The 25,720-nt window shown below is 54.1% G+C and overlaps 4 protein-coding genes across 4 annotated transcripts; 2 read left to right on the forward strand and 2 right to left on the reverse strand.

Annotated features, from left to right (window-relative positions):
- Nucleotides 1-17: 17 nt before the first annotated feature.
- Nucleotides 18-461, forward strand: PHYSODRAFT_339747 (hypothetical protein; the record flags this gene model as incomplete). The annotated part of the gene is made up of 1 exon (XM_009537720.1): nucleotides 18-461. The coding sequence occupies one exon, from the start codon at nucleotides 18-20 to the stop codon at nucleotides 459-461; it is 444 nt and encodes a 147-aa protein (XP_009536015.1).
- Nucleotides 462-20,160: 19,699 nt separating this feature from the next.
- Nucleotides 20,161-20,734, reverse strand: PHYSODRAFT_527864 (hypothetical protein; the record flags this gene model as incomplete). The annotated part of the gene is made up of 2 exons (XM_009537721.1): nucleotides 20,161-20,476; nucleotides 20,586-20,734. Coding segments are annotated over 2 exons (465 nt in total), but the record flags the coding sequence as incomplete, so codon positions are not given.
- Nucleotides 20,735-21,536: 802 nt separating this feature from the next.
- Nucleotides 21,537-22,004, reverse strand: PHYSODRAFT_433166 (hypothetical protein; the record flags this gene model as incomplete). The annotated part of the gene is made up of 2 exons (XM_009537722.1): nucleotides 21,537-21,800; nucleotides 21,864-22,004. Coding segments are annotated over 2 exons (405 nt in total), but the record flags the coding sequence as incomplete, so codon positions are not given.
- A 2,848-nt stretch (nucleotides 22,005-24,852) lies between these two features.
- PHYSODRAFT_527293 (hypothetical protein) lies at nucleotides 24,853-25,676 on the forward strand (the record flags this gene model as incomplete). Its single annotated transcript, XM_009537723.1, has 3 exons — nucleotides 24,853-24,902; nucleotides 24,947-25,244; nucleotides 25,305-25,676. The coding sequence occupies 3 exons, from the start codon at nucleotides 24,853-24,855 to the stop codon at nucleotides 25,674-25,676; spliced, it is 720 nt and encodes a 239-aa protein (XP_009536018.1).
- Nucleotides 25,677-25,720: the final 44 nt, after the last annotated feature.

Genomic DNA, 25,720 nt, shown 5'->3' on the forward strand with positions numbered 1-25,720 from the left:
ATGGAATCCACTGGACAATGTTTCAGGCGTTGACACCAACACCTCAGCTAGCCTCGGACTGTGTTGCACAGCAGAAGGAACGTTCAGGCCTCGTTTTCAAGGCTCACCCGGCAACCCGCAAATTTCCGTGGATGTGTAACAGGACATGGACAGATGGCGGTCACGGTATGGTGACCACGGAGGCGAGCAGCGGTAGCTGGTCGCACGAATCGGGCGACGAGTGGGGCATGGCGGACGAGAGCGGCTGGCATGAGTGCGCGGTGGCGGGTCGCGAGATCCAGACGACGGTGGGTGCGGAGAGCCGCACGAACGCGATCTTGGCAGCGAACGGTCGCTCCGAGAGCAGTGGCAGCCGGAACGGACGGCTGGGAGTGGCTGACGAAGAAGATCTCGAAGCTGAAGGGTCGGCGGTGCGAGCTGACCTTCGGGCTGGAGAAGAACGAGCGGTGGCGAACGAGTGAGGACGGGGAGTCGGAAATTTGCGCGGTGAGGCGCAAGCGGTTGAGAATTAGCGCGCTTGGAGCAAGCGAGCACTTACGAGTTGGGTGGCCTGGTGACGGGTTGCCGGACAACGAACGAGGGCGAAAGCTCTTGCTGGGGGCGACAGCTCCTTCTGGACGAGTGACGGACAGGTGGTGGTGGAGTGTCGACGGGCGCTCCGCTGCTACTGACGAACGAGTGGAGGGTTAGTAGCTCGCGTGCGTGGGTGAACTCTCTTTGTGTAGTTAGCTCTAATTGTCGGCTGTGGGCTGATAGCTACGAGTTGGCTGAGGACTATTGAGTAATCTAGCCTCCTTAATAAAATTGGATACGTTCGTGCGTGTACGGACGATCCGGCGCAGTAGCTCGATTAGCTGCTGTCGGCCAGCACGGAGTCAACTTCAGTTCCCGCGGGCGAACGAACGCAGCGGAGCAATACGATATGCCCCACGAGCTGGGCAAGATAAGAAGCTCGTTACAGATGATTTCAGAAACAGTCGCCAATCGCCACGTGCTTCAAACGCTCAAGCGGCTACCATTCAAGACATACAAAAAGAGCCTAGGCCGGGATCTCCAGCCGATCGTCGAACGCCTCGAGCAGGCAGGGGTACCGACGATTGGAGCCACGGGGCGCTGCAACAAACGCCCGGCAATTGAGGACGCACAAGAATGCGCTCACTGAATATCAAGTGTGGGTTAGCTACAGGATTGTAACGAAACAGCTCAACTTGTTCTTTGAGGGCAGACAGCACGACAAGAGCTGCCGAAAATTACAGTGCTGCCGACAGGAAAAGGAGACGCTCAGTCACATTTACTGGACGTGCCCGTGTGCGCATGCATGTTGCCAATTCCTCATCAGCCACTGGACCGAACGAAGCTGTCAAGTCTCGCAACTACAGCGTTTTCTGACCAGTTGCGCGTCCCGATCGCCTCCTGCGATCGCGCCGGAACTTAGTTACCGACTCCGCTGCGTGTTCCAAGACGAAGTCGCGGAATATGAACGAGAGTGGAAGCGAATTTGGTGGATCCTTAGTACGATCTGTGTAACAGTATTGTGGTCACAGAGGAATCGAGTGGTGCATCAAGGCAGCCACGTCACGATAGAAAGCAGTGTTGCTGCTTTTCAAGCAACAGGACTACGACAATTGCGGGCATTAGCCAAAAGAACGATGAACTCCGCGGACCATGACACAAGGAACGCGTCTATTAATCTGTCTGGATTTTTTTCCAGCAAACCCCAAAAGAGGCACCTCGATACGAGGCGAGCCACGTACAGCTACCGGGACCTTACTTGGCTCCAGCGCTGACCAGCTGGCTTAGGACCTTCCAGACAATCTTATAACTATACGTTTAATAGACTAGTCTAAACCTCCTCCTCCTCAAGCTTTTCGAGGAGCTGAGGACGGCATTCGCCATCTGCTAGTTGGTTGATATCAGCACGCTTTGGCGGCTTTCCATGCTAGAGTTCTGTTCGCTTAGTTTCGCGTAATCTCCTGCAAAATTCTAGCAATTATCAAGGCAAGTAATAAGATCAGCAATAACTGATGCAGTAGTAGTGGTACAGTCCGAAAGTAGTACTAAGAGTTATGATATAAAAGTAATGAGACCAGCAACAATTGATGCAGTAGTAGTAATATTCCGAAAGAGAAAGAAGTACTATTAAAACTACTATTGTAGTCGATATTATAAATCTTAGCAGTTATCGACGGGTACCCGATTCCGGCAGATATTAGCTTAAATATGACAATTAAGAAAGAGAGACCCGGTTTGGTACCTGGTTTTGGAAAGTTACAAGTTTTTTGCCGGGGCCAAGCACTGGTCTTCGGGAGCGACTAAATTAGGTCAAATCGCAAGTTGGTCAAGGCCAAATCTTGAAGATAGATCACGGATAGGTCACACATTTGGCACTTAGGTCACGTGACCAAGTGGTTTGGTCACGTGAAGCTACTAGAACAAGCTTTAGCGCCCCAGCATCACCCAAGTCGTTCCCTTCATTACTACGGTAAAGTACAACATGCCAAGTAGCTATTTCTGGCCGTTGTACCTGTCCTAAACTCTGGGGGGGTTGGAACCAACATGATCCAATAGAAAGCATGCGAACAGTGGGCCATTGGGACTTTTCCCTTCACAAACACAACCTTCAAGTCACGCGCCAACCACTAACGTAACCCAAGATGGCTCGGCGCCGAGGCGGTCGTGGAGGAGCCTCTATGTCTTCCCCAGACCCAGCCCCATCTCGTTCTCCTGGTCGTCGTGGGCAATCTCGATTTGCCCCGACTTCGCGTCCGACTCGTCGAAGCAGTCGCGCGACGAGTGACGTTCTTGAAAGAGACCTGTCCGACGCCATCTTGGCTTCCCAAGAGTTACGGGCAGGAACACAGGCGCCGACGTCGCGTTTAACACGCCGAAACAACCACGCATCGAGTGACGTCCCTGATAGCGAGGTGACCGCAGCCGTCGTGACTCGGCATGGATTTCTGATGGGGATTCGCGATACTGAACCAGACACGCCTGAGCTGGTAGGCATCCCACGACCAGCGCTATCCATGCCACTGTCCAATGTGGACACTCAGACCTCGACGAGTGTGTCACGTTCGCAACAAGCGTCCAAGCCTCGGGACGGACGTACAAAACTGTACTATTAGGGGTACTCTTTTGTTCGAGCTAACGGAACTTCAAACAAGATATCGTATCGCTGCAGCTCATATCGTTCCCCCTGCCCTGCGCAGTTTGCATTCTACGTGAGTACGATGGCGTTTGACTTCAGCAGCATGGAGGCTCATACATGCCGTGCTGGTCCTGCTCTCCGAGGAGCAACGGTGAACCCAGGCGATCACGCCATAGATGCTTCGAACGACATCATGGAGGAGGTCGACAAACTTGCTACTCAAACGACTCTCACTCAGAGGCAAATATGGATGGCTATTGTACATGAACGATTGGGCTCCGGTTCGCGGCGTATCGGAGAAAACCGTCAAAAACCGTGTGCAAGAAGCTTGGGCCCACGATTCCAGTCACGGCCGAGCCAGTATCATGACGAACCCCCGACTGACCAAGATTAAAGGATCGCACCAAGGCTTCTTCCAGTTTCAGTATGCCTGGCACGATGACGTCAAGGCGCTGAAGAAGCCGCCAAAGGATGCAAATGGCATCGATCAGATAACTGCGTGGGCTCATCCTACGCTTTTGAATTTGCTTTGCTTCGAAAACTTGTCGTGGTTTATCGGCGGCACGTTTAGATGTGCCCCCGTCGACTATAAGCAGTGTGTCACAATTATGATCTATGATCTTTCCAGCAAGCTGTTTCTCCCTGTCCTGCATGCGGCAACTTCATCTATGACGAGAAAATCCTACACCCGACTGCTGCAATGTGTACAAGATGCTGTGGGGAGCAAACTGGTTCCGAAAGATGTGGTGTGTGACTTTGAGAGTCACTGATTGGAGCACTTCGCGAGTTCTTTCCTGACGTCACCATTATCGGGTGCCTGTTTCATTTTAACAGGCATGCCGTCGCAAGATGAATAGCATTGGGCTACCAGTTGGTGAAGTCAAGGTTGCTATGTCGCGTAATGTCTTTGACATACTTATCGTCATTGATCCCACCAAAATTGCTGTGCAGGGAATCGCTTGGGTGAAGGCCAAGATTTGCAGCGTGTGTGAGGTGAAAGGTCTGGAGTACTCTCGCAGCAAGTGGCGAAAGGTTTGGAGCTACTTTCAGCGGACTTGGTTGGAGACATACCCGCCGGAATACTGGAATGTGTTCGGCATGAGGCGTGACATCATCAGCCGGACGAACAACCCATTAGAGCGATTTCACCGTGAACTAAACAAGCGGTTAATGCTCATCCGCCCATGAAAACCTTCGTGACTTCGCTAGAGAACCTTGCTCGCGAGTACGTTGCGCAACGGACGACTACTGTGACGGGGCACACAGCACTTCTTAACAGAGGAAGCAGGAGTATACAAACTCCAAGTGAACAGCCGTTCATGTGTCCCTGGTCTGAAGGGGACGACTTGACTTGAAAAGCGGTAGATCTAAGACTGAATGTATTTATAGGTTGGTACAGATTTGGCCTGCATACAAATCCTAAGTTCCCTATGTTTGTGTCATACAAAATGTATCTGTTGGCTCTGAGGCCACTTGGGTCACTATCCAGGGGAGTGACCGATGTAGCCATCCCGGAATAGTGACAGGGTCACTATTCCATGTAACCCCGTTACATCCTCCCCCACTTAGATTCGATCTTATCGACCAATCAGAGCGAGGTTACGCCGGCGACTCACATTTCACTCGCAAAGTCGAAATCCATCGACAACGGCGCGAGCTCTGGCGCCTCGGCTCCCGGGCCTCACAGAGCAACTGGCGCATCGCCGAGCAAGCCGCAGGGTCTCCACGTCGACCAGAAGCATGCCTCCAAAGCGCAGTGCGCGCAGTGCGAAAGCACCTCCGAAACCGCGGGCCGTAGGGCCGAAGACCAGGGCGGCCAAGGCCAAGGACGAGTCGTCCGCGCTGGTGGAGGCCACGAAGGCGGCCGAGGAGGTGGTGCGCTCTCGTAGCAGCACGCCGGAGAGTGGCCGTCAGGCCGGGGCTCGGAGCAAGTCTCCTGACGCCGCGCAAGGCAAGGAGGAGAGTCCTCGGGGCCATAAAAGCCCGGCTCGCGACTGGGAAGCCGCCGTCTTTGACTGCACGATGGTCCAGTACTCCGGTGAGAGTTCACTCGACGACGAAAACGTCTCGGAGGGCAGCACGCACGCTGCCGAAGGCACGGAGCTGGCGGCAGGCGACATGACCAACGCCTCGGCCGACGCAAAGGCCTCGTCAGAGAAGGAGGCGGAGGACGCCGAGTCCGGCTCAGGCGACAGCAAGCAGTCGCACGACGAAGTCGCCATGGCCGACGCTGGGGTCGTGGCCGAGAAGTCGCCGAGCGACGCGGGCTCCAAGCCCATGGAGGTGCTGGCATCCAAGCATCTGACGCTGGCACAAGGTCGTGAGCGTGCCCAAGCGTCGAAAGCGGCTGCCGCTGCGAAGGCCGCCGAGGCCAAGGCGAAGAAGCGTTCAGCTTCCAGGTCGCCTCGCGGCTCCAGCTCCAAGCTGTTCATCGACTCGGAGTCTGAGGACGAGGAGGGTGCCGTCCACGAGCCCAAGGAGCTCTCTAACAACCTCGACGAGCAGCAGCAGCAATACCACGCTGCTAGCTCGGGTGCGTATGCCAGGCAGCCGACTGCCACGACTGCCACGACTGCCATCGAGTCTTCTTCAGGCGGGGATGCCACGTACCCGCAGGGCTACTTCCCACCCGAGCCTGGCACTGGTGCGCCAGCGCTGTTAGAGAAGCTCTCGGCTCCTCGTGGCCTTATCGGGGGGTACACCTCGAGGAGTTCCTATGAGCGTGCTCTTGTTGAGAAAGAGTCACTCTTTCTTGGCGACGTTGAAGTCGCCCGGTGTGTGCTACTAGCACCACACAAGCTCACACTGAAGGAGTTCACCACGCTTCGCAAGAAGCCGGAGGACAAGGGTGGACTCCATCCTGTGTGGGGTTTCCACTGGGTCAAGCCGAATGACAACATGACCTGGAGCGAGGTGGAAAACCTCTTCTGGCGCTACGTCCAGCGCAAAGGGTATTCCGACCAAGAGTTCAAAGAACGCCGTGAGGATCGCACTCTGTCCGCAATCCTGGACGTGCGCGAGCTCCGCATCGAGTTCGCTCAACTCGTCAGCAAGCGCAAGCTCCACTCGAAAATGGACGAGCTGAAGCAAGAGGCGAGAGCCAAATCTCGTGAAGAGCGTGGGCGTGGTGCGAATACGTCTGCTACCGTGCCCCGGGTACCGGCCAAGAAGCCAAGGACTACTTACGAAGCTGCCGCTGCTTCTCGTCCCATATCGCAACAGCCTTCGGGCAGTCTGCCTGGAGCTGCTCAACGGGCTCCCACGAGTTATCCGACTCAGGGTAACCCCTCCACTTCACGAGCAGCTGGCGCTTGCCATGGAGCCGCCGCTCCCGGACGACTCGTTCCACGTGGTAGTGGATCTGCCCATTACGATCAAGGAGGGCCGGCGGTGGCCTCGTACGGCCATGGCTACGAGCCTGAGGCGACGCAGCCGTATGATGGGGCCCCGAGTCAGGTGGTGGCCCTGCAGCAAGAGGAGATTCGTCTTCTCCGGGACCGTGCGTACGTCCTCGAGATCGCGCTTGGCGTCGGCCTTGGTGGCGAGGCTGCCGCTCGTGCTGGTCAGCCTGGTGCCGTGGAGCGGCTCCGTGAGGATGTTGCCGCGCTCTATCAAGAAACTCGCAGTCTCCATGGCCGTGTGGATCGTCGAGCCGACCTGTCGTCTTACGACTCGCTGCGAAACCAGCTCGCTGGCCTTCGGGCCGAGCTTCATGGCCACACGCCGTATCCGAAGCAGCAGCAGCCCCACTCGTATCAGGCCCAGTTTGGCGAGGGCTCGTACGGGGCCCCTGCGTATGCTGCTCCGATGTACGCCGCGCCGTCTTACGACCAGCGCGCGTATCAGGCGCCTTACCGCGACTCGACGCCGCGCTTCGAGGAGCTGCGCTCTACTCCACCGGGCCACCCACCGCTTCCTGCGGGGCAGCCAGAACCAGAGGGTCATGGTACCTCTTAAGACGACCCACGTAAAACGTCGGGCGAGTCGTCATCGACTTGGGCAAGTCTATGGTGTACGCCGCGCCATGCCGGCTGAGGACCGTGAAGGGTCCAATGAAGCGGTGTTTCAGCTTGTTGCTCTCGACCGAGCTAACAGTGTTTAGCGGTAGGTTTCTAGTATCTAGGAGAACTAAATCCCCAACCTTAAACACGTTCATGTTTCCTCTTCCATTTCGGTCAGATTACTCCTTCTGTTTATCTTGGGCTTGCGCCATGGTGTCTCGCACCCTGCTGATTATGTTCAGCCTGTCTTCGGCAAACGAGGACAGTTGCTTCCGCAAGGTGGCTGGACTCACGTCCGAGACTTGGGAGGAAAAGGTTTTCCGAGCCTCTCCCCCACTTAGGACCGAAGCCCCGGTACTGCCTCGTAATGTGAGCGGCACCTGAGGGTGGCGCAACCCGTTCAGATAAAAGGGCGTAAAGCCCGTCGATGCGTGTACCGCATTGTTGAGTGCGAACTCAACCATGGGCAAGCGATCAGCCCAAGAGCGGGGCATCTCCGCGCAGATACTGCGGAGCGTGTCTTCGAGCACGCGATTGACGCTCTCCGTCTGGCCATCCGTCTGCGGGTGGTCCGCCGTCGACATCGACAGTCGTGTGCCGAGAAGGCGAAACAGCGTCTGCCAGAACGTAGCGGTGAACCGCGGTCTCGATCAGAGACAATGGTCTCGGGCAGACCGTGGTGTCGGAAGACACAGTCCATGAACAGGCGAGCGACCTCGTCGCCAGTGACGGTGTCACGAACTGGAGCAAAGTGGACCATCTTGCTCAGACGGCACACGAAGGCAACAACACCAGTGTTGCCACGGTCATCGGCCGGAAGTCCGAAGACAAAGTCGAGACTCATCGACTTCCAGCAGTCCGCTGGGACCGGCAGGCTCTGCAATGGTGCCGAGGCGTGACCGGCAGGCTTCACGCGCTGGCACGTCTCGCACGTACGGACGTAGGTGGCGACCCACTGGTACATGTGACGCCACCAAAACATCTGCGAGACAGACGCGTACGTCTTCTCACGGCCGAGATCGCCACTGGATGGAGCGTCGTGCGCCTCCATCAGGATGTCGTACTTGAGATCCTCGTCGTTGGGCACGACAATGCGGGGAGGATCCTCGGGCTCGACCCTATAGTGGATCAAACCGTCAGCCCACTCACAGCGGTGCAGCCTTGCACGTTGTCGGGGCGTGAGCCACTCGGCCTTGGCTTCCGAGCCAGCGGCCAAGAACCGCACAAGAGGTCCGAGGCTGGCATCGTCTCGGTACCCCAGCCTGATGCGATCATACAGATCCGTCGTGACCCGACTAATATGAGCAAGCTCCTAGTCGGGTCGGCGCGACAGCGCGTCGGCAAGCACGTTGAACTTGCCCGGCTTGTACTCGACACGGAAGTTGTATTCCGCGAAGAATGACAGCCAACGCGCCATCCGCTGTGAGAGATGCGGCGTGTTGACGGCAGTCCGCAAGGACGCGTGGTCTGTATAAACGACAAAGGGCGTCGAGCCCAGGAGGTGCACTCGGAACTTGACAAGAGCGTACTTCATGGCAAGTAGCTCCTTGTCGTGGACTGGATAGTTCCGTTCGGCTGCCTTGAGCTGCCTGGACTGGAACGAGATGACCCGTTCGCGGCCTTCATCGTCGGCCTGCAATAGCGCATAGCCAATTGCGTAGTCAGACGCATCACAGACTACGCTGAAAGGCTTCGTCTCGTCCGGCAATGCCAGGACTGACGCGCGCTGTAAGCTCGCTTTGATGTCGTTAAAAGCATCTTGATGGCGACGCTCCCAGCGCCAGTCGACATCCTTCTTCAGGAGATCCGACAAGGGCCGTGCCAGCTCGGCGTAGCCTGCACTATACTTGTGCAGGTAGTTGGCGAGGCCCAACCACTGTCGTAGGTCCTTCTGCGACCGAGGTGGCGGCCAAGCCGCGATGGTTTTCACCTTCTCCGGGTCCGCCCGGACCCCGGCGCTGCTGGCGAAGCAGCCCAGGACCTTGATCTCCTCAGCTGCGAATACACACTTGTCGATGTTGGCGTACAGCTTGTTCGCCCGCATGACTTCGAACACACGTCGAAAGTGCTGGAGATGCACCTCCATGGCCGTCTGGCCTGCCTCGGCACGGCTGTGGACGAAGATGTCGTCAAAGTACGTCTGTGTGAACGCGCGCTAAGGTCGGAACAGTTGTGTGACCAAGCGAGTGAACGTTGCCGGGGCGTTAGAAAGCCCCTGAGGCATGACCAGCCACTCCCAGAGCATACCGCTCGGCGTGCTCACAGCCGTGAGTGGGATGTCGCTCTCGCGCATCAGGATCTGGTAGTATCCGTCCACCAGGTCCAGCGCGCTATACAGCGTGCAGCCGGCCATGTTGTTGAGCAACACGTCCTTGCGCGGGATCGGTGTCTGCGCAGGCACTGTCGCGCTGTTCAGCTTGTTATAAGCATGAACCAGACGCCACTTTCCGTTCGGTTTGCGAACACAGAAGGTAGGCGTCGAGTGCGGGGACTTCGACTCCCGCACCATGCCTGCCTTCGCCTTGGCGGCAAAGAAGACATCAATGACTTCACACTGCTCCCGGGGAAGAGGCCATTGCCTCGTGACACAGTACTTCGTGTCCGGCACGAGATCGATCTCGTGCCTGATTCCCCTGTCCGGAGGGAGATTGGACGGTGGATCCTGACACCACGTCCTCAAACTCCTTCACCAAGGGGTACACCGGGTCCCGGGGGTTCTTAAGAATCTCAGAGCCCATGCGCGACGCGCGCTGTCTCTGGAACTCCTCCAGGACTGCCTGGTCCATGACCGAGGACGAGTTCAACTCGGCCGACGTGGACTCCGGTCGGAGGAGAACCAACTCTGCGATCTCCCCGGCCTTTAGCTCGGCCAAGAAGTCCTCCATGGCGAGCTCCTCAAGGTTCAGCAACTCTGAAACCTCGGGCAGAGCTGTAAGCTCGACAGCTCCTGTCTTGACCCGACGACCGGCAGCTCCTGTCTTGACCCGACGACCGGTCACGCCGTCGAAGATGTGATAACACTCTTCGGCGACTGGAGCCTTGGCTGGAGGCTCGGAGTCGCTGGCGACTGGCGTCGTCGGCCACACGACTAGGCCCGGCTTACGACGTGACCCTCGGGTGTCTTCGTCTCGTGGCGCCGCCTTGACGGCACCACCGATCTTCTCGATCTCGTGCGGAACTACGTTACCCGCCTTGTCCTTGAGCGGAACTTGGTTACCGCCTTGCTGGGTGGAACTATGTTACCCACCTCGCCGTGTAGAACTTGGTTACCCACACCAGGAGCGCTTCCAGCGACTCCCGCATCAGTTATGGTCTGAGTGACCTATGTTACCCACATCGGAAGCGCCTGCAGTGCCTCCCTCATCAGTTACGGTCTGAGTGACCTCGCGTGGAACTTGGTTACCCACGCCAACGCCAGCGGCGCCTTCTCCAGCAGCCCTTGCTGCCTGCGGTACTTCGTTACCCGCGTGTGGACCTACGTTACCCACCTGGTAGGTGCTGTCCGGCACCTCCACTCTCAGGCCTTGTCCGGCCCGGTCGGAGTCGTCGTCAGTCTCGACGGACCCCAAGAACTCATTAGACGCTGCTGCCAGAGGTGGGAACATGACTCACCAAAGCTCTGTCAGAGCGTGGGGGACGGCTGGCCCCGATGGCCTTGCTGCGCCAGTCGATCCAAGGCTCATGTTTCTCCAGCCACGGCATGCCAAGGATCAAGTCGTACTTGTCCATGTCTAGGACCAAGAACGGCTCCGTGCTGTCGAAATCCTCGAACTTGACAGTGAGGTCCATGTGGACCCGAGGTACTTCTACCACCGTACCGTCGGCCAGTCTTACCGAGACCAGCCCGTTGCCTTTGCTGCCTCGTAGCGCATCGGCGTACTTGTTGCGATTGCGTGCGACAGTCTGGCGGCGCGCAAAGTTCTTGGACGCCCCAGAGTCGATCAAGATTCTCAAGGGATGATCGTTTACCGGTACACTCGCGTGCACCACAAGCAGCCCACCGCTGCCCTTCTCCGCTTCGAGAGTACATAGACTCTCAGGGGCTACGTCCCCATGGTGTGCGCCACCCGCACGCCCCTCATGAAGACTTAGTGTTTCCCCAGTAGAGCGCCCCGCCCCTACTGGTGTCCGGCGTTCCCCTGGTTCCTGGGGCGCGGCTTCTGCCAGCGACCCCTAGAGCCAAAGGGCTTCGAAGAGAACTTCTTCTTCAGTCCTCCCGCGGGACAAGCACGTTTCATGTGCCCAAGCTTGCCACAACCGTATGACACGAGGCGGTCCCCAGAAAATTGCCGACGATGTGCCGTCACCTCTGTGACCTGGAGTTTGTATCGGATGCTGATTGGTGAATGACTTGGATACGGCGCGGCTGTACCCGTGTGACATGGATGGCGACTGTGGGAGAGAAGTGATTTCTCGGGATGAATCCAGCGTCTGACCGCAGATGGGCCCAACTGGCTGGAAGTGTGAATCCTGGGAGTGCACGCCCAGAATTTCAGAGAACACTCAGTCCAGCCGCGGACTTTCCCTTACGATGAGTGCCTAAAGTCTGGCGGAAAGTGTCTCTGGAGAATGTATCCCAGAGTACCCTCATCTTGCTGTGGCTCAGAGTGCCCCAGAGGATCAAATTACCCTGAGAATCAACCCACTACCACCGTGATCATGCGCAGGAGGCCGCTAAACCCGCTAAAAGTGTGGCTTTGTGGAGATGCACGCAGGCCTGCAATGTAGCAGACTTGTTACCCAGATTGCTGCACGGAAACCCAGAGGGCCGCACGATGACCCAGAGTTCACCTCCCTGAGTACAGGTGACCCAGAGTTCCAAAGATGATTCTCTGGGTTTGGACCATAAATCCAGACTCTCTATACTGAGCTTAAGTGTTTCCCAAGCCAACACCCAAGAATCCCTACAGTTCCCCAAGATTCCTCAGAATTCCCAGGATTTCAGAAGATGACCCTGAGTGTCACCTGATTTTCAGGGATTCGAGTCAGTTCGAAGTCGGTCTGCAATCGAAGTGATGCGTGACCTTGAAATACCGTTGTGGATGCGCAGACTGGATACTTTCAAGGAGTCGAGAGGGAGTCCTTCACCATACCAAACCAAGTCTAAGGACCCACAATTGGCACTTTCGACGCCGTGCGACAATGGATTCGCAAGCCGATCGCAAGTTTGGACCGCTGATCCCAAGGTATACTCAAGACAAGACATTTTGACCCCAAGCATAGTGAACAGAAGATATTTGCCCGAAGAAGAGAGAGAGAGAGAGAGAGAGAGAGAGAGAGAGAGAGAGAGAGAGAGAGAGAGAGAGAGAAGTAGCTGATAAAAACCAAACAGAGTTCCTTTTACCCTGTACGCGCAAGTGACTTCGGCCAAGCCTGCCGACGGAAATCCGGAGGACCCGAGACTACGACCGCGGGACGCTAAGGGCACATCAACGGCGAAGGACAGCCGTCTGTGTGGGCTCCATCAAACTCAAATCCAGTTAGGGGGTGACCAGCGACGGCCTTGAGCTTCCTGGGGTGATCCATCTATTCCATATCCTAGTTGGGTCACTTGCTGTGCTCGTGGTAGCCCATTTCATATTATTCCAGAGGGTATTCTGGGGTGCTAGGTAGTCGCCTCCAGGATTTTGTATTGACTGCTTGTGTGAAGGGGAGGTAACTGATAGTGATTGTATTTTCCTCCTATATTGGAGGTGGCGCGCGTTTGTGTGAGTCTCAGGGGAGCTAGGCCCCTGAATTTCAGACTCGAGTGAGCCTAGTGTGTGTGTGACCCACCGTCCAAGGGTCCAAAAGAATAAGTGACGGCTAGTTGTAGTGTTTGTATACTATGTATTTGTTGGTTTTATCGAGCTAGGAGGGCATTTGGGTAAGGTGTCTTCTGAGTTCCAAGTCCCAGAGTTGACTGAAATCCTGGACCCTGAATTCGTGATATTCTGGGTTTCAGGGGATCTGATTCTCTGGGTTTGCCTTTTGGTGTGGAGGTGCGTTCTGAAGTAGACGTGCGCTCCCGCACTTCTTCGAGGCTACATTTTCAACCGGTGGAGTGCCGTTCCGTCGAAGACAAACGAGCCGACAGGGATTACACAAGGTACCCACGCCAACCAAGGAGTGTGATTCTCAGGGTTTAAAGTTTTGCGGCTGCGAATCTCTGGGTCTATCTTCTTGCTGTTGACTCTCAAGTCGATTCTCTGGGTCTACCCCTGGGGAACAGTCTTGGGCTGCGCTATACGAACCCCCCTGGGCGACAAAGGTTTCATCGGCCTCGCCTCGCGTAGCAGCGAATGTCGCTCTGCTCGGCCATGCCCAGATCCATGGGAACCGGCCCGTTGATCGCTCCATGGCCGGAGTTACCATTAGGCGCACCCCCAGAGGCAGGGTTGCTCTGCCATACCGTGGCGGGGGTACGAGCCTGCTTGTGGCTGTACTCCTCCTGGAGGGCGATCTGAATCGCCTCCTCCATAGTGTTTGCTTGCACACGGAACAGTTGCGTGCGGGCAGGACCGACACGCAGACCGTCCATGAACACGGTCACCTTGATGTGTTCAGGCAGGGAGTTCCCCACCAAAGAAGCAGTGAGCACTCGCATCTCCTGGATGTACTCATGCAGCTCACGCCTTCCTTGTTTGCAGGCGAGGAAGCGCGAACGCTGGCGGTACTCGTAGTTCGCCGGAAGAAACGCGACCCGCAGCTGCTCGCACAGCTGGGACCATGATGCGAAGCATCCAGGCGTCGTCGCTTCGCGTGTATACGCCCAACTCTTAGCGCGACCACTAAGGTTGGAGAGCGCAAAGGCGACACGGAGTCGCTCGTCCGAGACGAGAGCCGTGTCCATCGCGAGCTCAACCTCTCGAACCCAGAAGTGAAGGTTTTCTCCTTCCTTCCCTTCGAAGGGGTGAACCTTCAGCCGCAGGGGCTTCGGTTGCACCGGCTTCGGCGCGGCCGCAGTGGCCTGCAGCCCTTGAACGGGACGATGAGCCCTCGCTCGTAGGTGTCGAACGCGTTGATACGCTCAACCTGCTCAGCCGGCGTCGCCACCGCTAAGCTACGCAGGGCATCTGTCCCAAAGATGCCTGCCATCTTACGAACGGACTCGTACTGCGAGTCGTTCAGATGGGGAAACTCCGTACGATCCATCTTGGCTCACTCGATGAGACGACAGAGGATTCAGGTAGTCCAATCTACCCGCGTAGGCGTAGGATTGACTACAAGTGCTACCAAGTGTGACGGGGTACACAGCACTTCTTAACAGAGGAAGCAGGAGTATACAAACTCCAAGTGAACAGCCGTTCACGTGTCCCTGGTCTGAAGGGGACGACTTGACTTGAAAAGCGGTAGATCTAAGACTGAATGTATTTATAGGTTGGTACAGATTTGGCCTGCATACAAATCCTAAGTTCCCTATAGTTTGTGTCATACAAAATGTATCTGTTGGCTCTGAGGCCACTTGGGTCACTATCCAGGGGAGTGACCGATGTAGCCATCCCCGAATAGTGACATGGTCATTATTCCATGTAACCCCGTTACAACTGTCATCTCAGGCTTAGCCAAGCCACCTGAGTGTACAGGATTCGTCTTACCAAGATAGCCAAAGCTGCCAGAGGTGAGCGACATCGTCGACTCGCCAGCCAGCAGCGACGGTGAGGGTGAAATTGTCGATGCTGACGCGGACTCGGAACCATACAGCAGCGCTTTGTCCTCGACGGGTGACGAGAACGTGGAACCCGGCGAGTACATTCAGCCGGATCACTCCTTCGAGTACGACGGCGAGACGTAGAGAGCCTCCGACACCTACCGCAATTCGCATGTAGAGAGCTGCACCCTATGTTCACCCCGGTAATGTTGATCTGTATTCGTACTTAAAAGTATCATATACAAAATTCTTCATGTTGTATAAGTCACAACTGTAATATTGTGGTTATATCTTATTTGCCGTGTATTATAATTGGTCTGATTGATTAAAAATATGTAGATCGCTTCATATGATTGGTGGATGTAGGTGCATCTCATAAGCGGGTGCAGCTCTCAACATTCGAAATTGCGGTACATCACGGACGCGACCGCGCCGTATGAAGAGCGCCACGCGACGTTGGTGGGGTGGAACGTGTCGTCCGTGGACGGACCCTTGACGCACCAGAGCGGTGGACGGCATCGGCTTAGACTCTAACCAGTTACAGTAGTAGCAGCAGTAGTTGGACAAACAGCAGTAGCAAGCCCAGCGGCCCATGTAGGCTCAGCAAGACCACACAAACTCAGCAAGCCAACGCAGCGTCCGCTCGCTACTACTGTTGAAAAACTGTGCACCACAGTGTCCCTGATAGCGCTCCATTATTTCAAGTGGGCTTTTATAGATTTTTACTGAGTCTGGCGCGTGAATAGTTTGCCTTTGAGGAGTTCTGCACTGGTGCAAATGTACTGGTCAAGAGTAATTAGTACTAAATTTTGTATACTGCTACTAAAACACTGGTGTATGAGATCTGAAGTTACATACTTCACGAATAGGTACGCTCAAGATGTGTGTGCAACGATCTTAAGGTCCGAAGGAACGCTAAGAATGTTGGCTGGGGTGTAGTTCTAGTCAATTACATATAGTCGGATGATTTCGTCCTTCATCTGACGAGTAATGACATAACGACGTTGGGAGGCGACACTTAACCGGTGTTCTCCATCAGTATAGAATACTTTACTCCTGTCGGTTCGCACCGTAGCACCTTCAGCCAGTAAGTACACGCTGGTGAGCCTCGGCGTTGCATGTTGTAGTAATACACCCTGGAGCGCATCCCGTGCTGGTCGATGATGATCGCACAGACTGTGCATGTCCGCGAAGTGCTGTGGTAGGTTGTCAATGATCTCAAGCCATCAATGTTCTGGAGCGCTGCTGCCTCTGATGAAACCTGTATCTGGAATTGTTGTTGGGCGAGCAGTCGAGATTCACATTCGCCCTGGTGCTCAGAGCTTTTCACAGATGTGCCCAAATATAGCAACCGTATGGATTGGTATGTGCATCAGGTTATGTTCAATATTAAAGGGTGTAATTCGTAATTCAGGCCTTAATCGAAAAGTCAAGAGTTTTTGTCGACAATTACAGCTCTCTCCAATTGCGAGCACTAATCTCACTGACTCATAGCGAGCGACGGGCGAAAATATTTCACCGTAATCTATTCCATGTGTCTGATGATTCCCTCTTACAACTAATCGGGCTTTGAATCTTCAACTGATCCATCTGCATTATATTTTACATCCAAGACCCAATGACAGCCTAATGCCTTTCGTCCTTTTGGCAAGTCAATCATTTTCCAGGTATTATTTGCAATTAGAGCGTTATGCTCAACTACTAATGCCCCCAGCCACTTCTCCCTATAAGGCCCTGGTATAGCCGCTTTTAGTGACTTAGGAATAGGAATGCGTGCCCTACTAACTTTTACGCCTAAAATTGGGTTTATATTAACCTCATGCCCACTGAGCCTTGGGCTGCGCCGTCTTTTACGCAGTGTGCGCGGCAACGTATGCAGCTTTGCACTTTCTGGTTCCGTATTGTCCTCCCTCAGTCCGACCAAAGTTGGTGGACTATTTATACCAAGTGTGGAAGGTACATTGTGACTAACATTTGACTCATTTACGTCACAAGGAGAAATAATATCTCCCACATCTCCCACACTTCCTGGCTGGGGTGATTTAGACGTCTTTTCTTCTTCCTTTTCCTCTTCTTCTGGTTCTAATTCTTCGTCTTCTTCCTCTATGTTGGTGGAACACTCAACCATTTCCTCTACTTCGTCCGGGGTTAATTGTTTATCCCGCTTAGGAAACGACCTTCTCATAATTGCTAATTGGTCGGTTGTATCGAATCTTACGCTTCTACCGATCAGTAAAACATTTATAGCTGCATCTAACAGTCTACAACCTTTATTGTCTTCTGCAATTCCAAGAAATTTGCGTTCTAGTCCTCGTGAACTTAATTTCTTATCCTTTCTTTTGGTACTCGGAATGTGAGCATAGCAAACACTACCCCAAATTTGCAAAATGTTCCTGTGGTGGAACAGGTTCCTCAATAACCGTTCTGCGGTCTTCTCAGTGTTATCTCACACTCACAAACGCAACGTCACGCTCTTGATGAATAGACGTCGCGTAATTCCCCGGGACTTCGCTAACGTAATTCCGAGGACTGTCTGCACCGGTTGTAGCCGTAAGTGACGATCACGTCACTGAGGTCTTGTTGTTGGTTGTTGTTGTTGTTGACGGGCGCGGGGATGAGCTTCTCACGCCGCCTCGTTGTCTTCTTATCGCTCCTTCTCCCGGTCTTCGCAGGACCTATCGCTTGTCTCCGCGGTTTCTGTTCTCGGTTCCTCCGTCCCGTTCTTCGCGGTCCGTTCGTTCGGTCCGGTCTTCACGTTCCGTTCGTCCGTTCCCTTGTAGCCTGGATGAAGTCTCCTCTTCTGTTCACACTTCGACCCTATCGCTTGCCTCCGTGCTCCCTCCGTTCCGCACCGGGAAATGCGTCCGCGCGGTCCGTCCTTCGGTCGTACTCCGGCCCTTTCACTTGCGTTCGCACGCCTACTCTCCGTCGGTAGCTCGGCCCTTTCGCGTACTCCGCCCCGACGTGACTAATTTAGAGTGCCCTCCTCTTGGACACTTGGTGTTGGGTTGAGTACACGCGGCCTTCTAGTCGTAGCGCCTCGTGCAACGTGGTCTGCACGGCCGGGGTCGGTTCTTCTGCGCGTTGAGGTCTTGGACACGAAAGCCGGAAAGTTGCGGGCAACAAAGGTGTATTCACGTCTTATCGGTCGGCTACTGCTTGTGCTTGGACTTGTGGGCTTGGGCGCCAATTGCGGACTAGCAATCTACTGTCTTTTGGCTCCTCCCTACCGTGCTGTCTTATCTGGGTGTCCATGCCCTTCATCGAGGATCTCCTCCATTCATCTCCTTGTTCTGGCAGCGCAGCTGTTGACTTTGCACCTGGACATGCCGTCATACTGGTCTTGACTATACGCTGAGGGGCCAGGGGAGCGCTAGAGCCCGAAAACGGTTCAAAAACGAACCGGTATGAAACCGGTTACAACCGGTACTAACCGGTATGGCCTGATCACGTGATTCTGGCTTGGGGCAGTCCGTAAAGCAACTTTGTTACGACAAAACGACACCCGCTACAGCACCCTTAAAGAGGCTTCCACAACCTTAAAAACGGCTCGGCAACCTTAAAATTACAGGTTGCTTCAGCAACCGGTAATTTATCGAGGAGAAAATGACAATAGCGGAGACAATTTTGAGATCGAAGGTTGACGATCGTACGGGCTGGTGACTTCTCAAAACATGTTGCAACACGTATCCTAGCGAAGACGACGGAGCTACACCGCGTTAAGCGCGACTATCACCGCCAGGAAGCTGTCTGCCGTGGTTCAGCTTCCACACGACACGAATACATGTACATCAAGCAATTAAGTAGTGAGTTAAAAGCCCGCAAGTGCTGCCAGAAGGAGAGATGCGGGCGATGCCCGGTGTCAAGTTCTCGCAACTTGAGCAGCACCTTTTCCTGACACAAGCGTGCCAGTTGTTAGCGCTGTGCAAGCGAAGCCGAACAGCTTCGAGATTGGGGCCATGAGCCGACAGACTTCACGTGCGTCACGCCAAGACATCGAGTATTTACAAGTGCAGCCTACACCTACAAAGGTCGTCGTCGTTCATATCACTGGTTTCTCCTGCCTAAATGGTAGCTGCTAAGAATCTCCCGACCAAACCGATTCCCTCTAGCATAGTAGTCTGTTTAAGCAATACCCACACCATCTATTATGCCCTAGCTTTCGCTTCTTTCAATTTACGCTTGGCTGAGATCTCGATTCGCCGGAACGCAGCCTTGACCGCGGCTTCACGTCTGCTCGAACACGCACAGGCATCATACGTTGGGTTACGAAAGAACGCACCCTGCAATTTTCTCTGCACAGTGCAACGTACCATAGCTGCCTTCAGGTGTGCTTCGCTGTCACAGTTTTCACCGCAGTCCTCCTCGCAGCGCCTTCCAATCGCCCAGTCACTGGCTGTCGTTCAGCTTCGTCCACTGCTTGGCCGTTTGACGTAGCTATTGTCCAGAGCCACACAAGTGTTAGATATACGCGCACCCGAAGCTATGGCAAAGAAACTTACTTACACGTCGTCGGGCGGGACGTAGCATGGTGCTTGCTTGCTGCTCGTTCTTCGGCTTGCCTCCCACGTTGGATCTTTCGAAATGGAGCACCTTTCACTCGAGCTTCCGGCCGCGTTGGACTACCTTGACAATTTTTTAGTACGAATATCTTACCTCAAATAGAAAGTTTGCGGTAAACTACTCAGTAGCCGAATGTGTCGTAAATTACAAAGTTGCTCAAGCAACCTTAACAGAAATATAAGGTTGCTCGAGCAACCTTATGGGATTTTTTATGTTTCAATTAAGGTTGCGTTAATCACTTCGCTGGCTTGGTGGTGTAACCGGTTCCAACCGGTAATAAACCGATATTTCCCCCGAATTCCGATTTTCCCTGTTTTCCACCCCCCTTTTGCCGATATCTTCCACGTGTCCAACGATGACTGCCTCAGTTCCGCAAAATCTTCGAGTCGCTCTTCCACATTCCCATCCGGCTTTTTCTTATTTAGCGCCTCATATGGCGATGTGTGGCCAAGTCTAGATGTTGGAAGCCTATTTGATACTTCCGCTGCGTACTTAATGGCTTCAGGCCACCAACTTCCTGGCATTGCTGCCGCTAATAGTGCACTCCTAACTTGTTTCATTAACGTCTGGTGACAACGTTTTGCACTTCCATTTTCTTCCTGAGAGTCTACATTAGATTTCTCAAATAGCATGCCGTTAGATTTTGCAAACGCCTTAACTCTTTTATTTACAAACTCTTTGCCACCGTCACTGCGAATTCTTTTTATCTCATACGGATACTGTTTTTCCAATTGACGTACGAGATTCACAACGTGACCATACACTTCTTTTGGCGATTTCATGACAAACACCCACTTATAGGATGTTGCATCATCTACAATTGACAATGCATAGCGGTAACCAAAACCACCATATCTTCCATTCACTTTTATCTTTCCTGTGGTATCCATATGTAAAGTATGCAATGGTTGCCTACTTCTTGAGCCTATTTTATTACGATATGACATTCGCATGGAATTTGCGATTTCACACGTAGCGCAAAAGAAAGGAAGATCTTTTAGTTCCTTTTGAGGAATTTGAGGAATTCCTTCAACTAATCCATTGCTAAATATTGCCAAAAGTCTGGCCTTGTGAACGTGCCCTAATCTATGATGCCACTTCTCCAGCAAAGCTATTTTCTGAGCTTGTGTATAACTTTTTCTTACTGCATTAACTCTGCTGTACTTAAATGAAGGCAGATAATATACTGCTCCCTTTTGAACGGCTGCAAATAAAAGCTGCCCTTTCTCACTGAAAAAATTACAAAAACTCCCCATCTCGGGATTGAACGTGATTGTAACCTTGTCTGGCTAGATGACAAGCGCTAATTAAATTACTCCCACATTCCTTATCGAGAGCAATGTTCCTTATCTTTAAACCGATAGAGTTATTGAAAGGACTTGCAATATGCATCTGTATTGAACCCGTTAAAGCAGTCTCCGATGTGCTACCGTTTCCATACTCAAACTAGTGACTCGAACCTGTGTGGACAGATTCGAACCAGCTCCTGTCCGGGCTTATCCCTAGTCCAGCTCCTGTATCAACAATCCACAGATCATCCGAAACTGTTAATCGCCGTAGCCAATTTAAATAAGCACCATACTTCTTACGTACCCTGGTGTCGACTTGACCGAAACTCAGCAGACAACCTCCATTCTCGTCTTCCGATCCGGCCTTTTCCGACTCAGGTAGCTTGAACTCTTCTTCCATCTCGAATGTCCATGGGTGCGTCACGTGTCGTCCTTTGCTTTTTGGTAACGTGCTGCACCGTGGCAATCTTCTTAGTCCCGTTGGGCGCCCGCTTGGAAAGTTGGGCTTGCACGTTGGTGCGGAAAAGCGGTCCCCCTTCACGGTTTGGGTCGCGGTCTGCCTTCATGCGCTCGCATTGCGCCTTCGGATGTCCTTGGCCGAAACAGTAGAAACACCCTTGGTCCTGAACCTTGGTGTTGGCATCCGACTTACGCTTCTTAGTGTCGTATCCACGCACAGCACGCTCACGCTTGACATGGTTTATGCGCGCCACTGTTGTCGCATCGCCATTTCCCGTGATCTGCTTCCGGGATCGGCCACCAAACAGCTTGTTCAGCGCCACCTCGACCTTTTCGGCGGTGAACGCTTCCTCCGTGAGCTCAATCGAAGATGCCCAAATCTCGCTTGGGAGTTGCGCCAACACTTGCACGCACATCATCGTCTCCGTCATCATCTCCTTGCCGAGGAGCTTCTTCGACTTCCGATTCATCTCGTTCCGCGCTTGGTTGAGCAGTGAGAACAGGGTCATGGTGTCTTTCCAATTCGAGTTCAGAATCTGAGTCCACCGATTCGACCACGCTACCAATCCTCCAGCATCACCATTCGCAAACTTCCGTTCGAGATGCTGCCAAATGAGACACACTTCCATGTTTCGCAGCTCGTCCGGTAGGGACGAGAGAAACGAGTTTGGGAGGGTCGAGTTGAGGACATGCCTCATGGCTGCGTCCGCCTTGCGCCATACCATGATCTCCTTCCGGACAGCCAATTGTCCTTCGGGCGGAGCTGCTTTCACGTCTGCATCCGTAAGACATGGCGGCGTGGACTCCAAGAAGTCCCTCATGCAGACCTTCGGGTCCGGGTCACCGGCTTCGAGTAGCTTGTTCTCGGCCTCCAAATCCAATTGGGCCACGTGCGTGAGTAGCTTGCCTTTCCAAGTAGCATACTCGAGTATCTGAAATGTTGTTGTCTTGAGCGTAGTTGTAGTTGTAGACCGTCAGACGGAGGGCCAATTTGAAAGTGGGGCCGACTCCAGTTCTTCATCCGGTTGGGTTCTCTTTTCCTACAGCCCTAGTAAACTGGTGGAGCTCAGTAAACTCACTTATCCTTATTATACTTTACGAAAGTCAAGTTCTTGTACTTCATGCATCTGTTTCTATCCGAGATTAGAAACTCCGATCGGTATGTCAAAAGTTGGTACTTATTCTAAACCACAGCAATTTCTATCCCCGTTTTAGATTCAAATCGCATGCAATGCAGTGTCCATAACAATTACGGTATTTATAAGGATAGAAAAATCTCAGCAGACAACACGTGCAACCTTCTCTAGAAAGTCCCCATTCAAGGTGATAGAAGCAGATAGGCGGGGTACTAATGGTGGGGCGCAATTGCAGGCACTTAGGATTTGACTAAGGTTGGGTCAGTCCAGTTAAAGGGGTATTTTATACGGGGGGGGGGCAAAAAAATTAAAATGGCGGTCGAGATGATAAAAATCGGTGAAAAAAACTCCGTAGACAAAGCTATACGCAGGTAGTCGTTAGGCCGGTTCAGAGTGACAACAATGCACCCCGCTAAAAATGATAAAATGAAAGTCTGGACGGGCACAGGTAAAAAAACTCATGGGCTTTGTCACGACAGAAATATTTACAGTTTTAACGCCAATACCTATCTATTTTTTTGGTTGGGGTTGGGGTGACGCCCTCCCCCGGAACGCGTGGCCAGCATGATGCTAGCTACGCGCTTCCGGCAGGTGCTCTCAGGCATCTGTACGTCCCTAGCGGGTCTTTCCTTCGCCCCCAAGCCGACAGCACTAGCGACAACTACACCTCCCACCCTCTTATCGCGCTCTCCTCGCCGCGCGCATCAAACTAACCGTTTTAGGATAGGTTCGCTTAATGTCCAGTCGTTAGGTTCGACCCGCAAGCAGCAGGACACGCTCCCCCAGGACCTCCGGCGCTACCGCATCGACGTTCTCGGCATCCAAGAAACACGCATCTGCACCCTCAACAAGAAACGTATCGGAGACTACACGCTACCCACACTACCAGCCGTACAGGAGCGCCACGGGGTCGGCTATGCCATCTCCCCCCGCGTCCGCCCCTACTTACACTGCTATTGGGCACACTGCGATCGAATCGGCGTCGTTCAGCTCTTACTCCCCCACGCAGGCCCCGTGAACATCGTCACGGCGTATGCTCCCCACAGCGGTCGGCCTCTCGCCGAAGTAGATCGATTCTACGCTGATCTCAGCGACACACTTGACCAACTACCAAGGCGCAACATCGCGTTCGTGGCCGGCGACTTCAACGCCAAGCTCGGACAACAGATCAATGGAGAGGTATTCATGGGACCACATGCACGAGGCATACGCAACCGAAACGGCCACGCATTTGCTGACTTCTGTTCTACTCACCTTCTCTTTGCCAGTAACACAGGTTTTCAAAAGCGAGCCCGCCACAAAACAACATGGAGTCAGCGCCGGACGAATCACTGTATTTACAACCAGATCGACTATATCCTATGCCCTCAGAACTGCCGACAGCTCTGCATGGACGCACGATCCTGGGGTGGAACGTTGACGGCGTCGGACCACAAGCTCGTCACCGCCGACTTCATCCTGAACGCGGCCACTCACCGTCTCCGCTACAGCGCGGTCAAGCCAGATCCAGCACTCAAGTTAGCACGAGATCATCTCATCTACGACGACACAGCACGAGACGACTACACGAACGCGATCCAGGCAGCGCTTTCACAGCCAACAGGACAAGGCAGCACCGTTCTCCAGCGCTGGACAGACACGCTCGATCGAATCCGAGAAGCAGCCGAGGGGACTATAGGATTCGCAGGTCCTAACCACCGCCACGTACGACATCACGACGATGAACTTCAGCTGCTCTCTGAGGCCCAGCGGGCGCTTCAGCTTCGAATCTACAACGACTGCGCCGCTAACACGATCGAGCTCCGAGCCGCCCGCAACAAGATCCTCCATCAAATCCGAGCGCGATGCCGAACCATCGCATCTCGCAAACTGGACGAGCGGATTACACGCGAGGACTGAAGTACGGGGCTTCAGTCCTCGCGCCTCTCTTCGCAGACCTCGTCAACTGCAGCTTCGAGCAAGGCACCCCTCTCGCACTCGGTGAAGGAACACTCGTGTGCCTGCCCAAGCCCAACAAGCCCCGAGGTGTATGTTCCAGTCTCCGCCCCATCGTGCTGTTAAGCAGCATTCGCAAGGCCTTATCTCTCGTCGTACTCGCACGGATATCCGCTGCGGTGGACACATTCCTGTCCCCCAATCAAAGCGGATTCCGCAAACACAGAAGCACTGCTGACGCCGTGTGGGCGCACAAATGGCTCTGTGCCCGCGTGCAACGCTATCATGAAACCATACATGTCCTCGGCATCGACCTCTCGCGCGCGTTCGACACAATCGACCGCGTAAAGCTTGTAGGAGTACTCCAGACAATCTTACACGACGACGAGGTCCGATTGATCAAGGTTTGCTCGCCGACACCAAGCTCTCTCTGCGCTCCGGGTCCAAGGCACAACACAGCTTCGATAGCAACATCGGAACGCCGCAGGGCGATGCGCTTTCACCGGTCCTGTTCGTCATCTACCTGGAAGCTGCGTTCCGCGACCTCGCATCCCACCTCGGAGTGAATCGGACCCTACTCGACCAAATGATCGTCTATGCTGATGATGCAGACTTTGTCTGCCGCGATACCGAGCTGGTCCAGCGCATCCAAGCCGAAGCACCAGCAGTGTTCGCACGCTGGTCCCTCCAGATGAATGCAACTATGACAGAACTAACCATGATTCAGCGATGTACAGGCTCGTCGGGAACTATGACAGAACTAACCATGATTCAGCGATGTACAGGCTCGTCGGGTACTCCCGACACGCTCGGGCGACAGAAGAGGCGTGGCGCTCCACACACAAGCTTGGCAGTCTACTCGGCGACTCAGAAGATCTGACACGACGCAAAATACTCGCAGCAGGCGCGCTACGTCGGCTCTGGACAATATGGATCCGGCCCCAGTACGTCAGTGACGCCACCAGAGTCCGGCTGTATAACTACTATGTGCTTCCTGTTCTGCTGTACAACAGCGGAACGTGGGCACTGACGCCGTCCGAGCTGAGCGGACTCGAAAGCTTCCACCGCCGACAACTACGTAGCGTACTAAACATTCGCTACCCTCAGCGAATCTCTAACGCCACGCTCTACGAAATCTGTCAGGAACGCCCGCTCCGCCACAGAATCACAGCAACACGATGGCGTCTGTTCGGCCACATCCTGCGCCGGCCCGAGATCCCAGCGTACACCCAGATGGCCGCCTACTTCGACTCGCCGTCCAAGGGAACCTGGCGTGGACGCCCACGCACGACACTACCGACTGTGCTCGATGCGGACCTTATCTCGAGCGGATACGCCTATCGCCTCGAGACCCGCCGTGACCTGGACCAACTTCGGCTGCTTGCACAAGAGAAACCTAAATGGAAAGCCCTCGAGAGGGCAATTGTCGCCGCACTGCCGGCGAAGAAGGACCCGACGTATGCGGACACCACCTTATGCCGTCGACTAGCAAAGCTGAGCCTAGCGACAGCATAGTGTGGCAACGCGAAAACGTAATACATTACATTACATTACCCATC

This window comes from Phytophthora sojae, assembly GCF_000149755.1.
Source record: "Phytophthora sojae unplaced genomic scaffold PHYSOscaffold_11, whole genome shotgun sequence".
In the NCBI taxonomy this organism is placed as follows: Eukaryota; Oomycota; class Peronosporomycetes; order Peronosporales; family Peronosporaceae; genus Phytophthora; species Phytophthora sojae.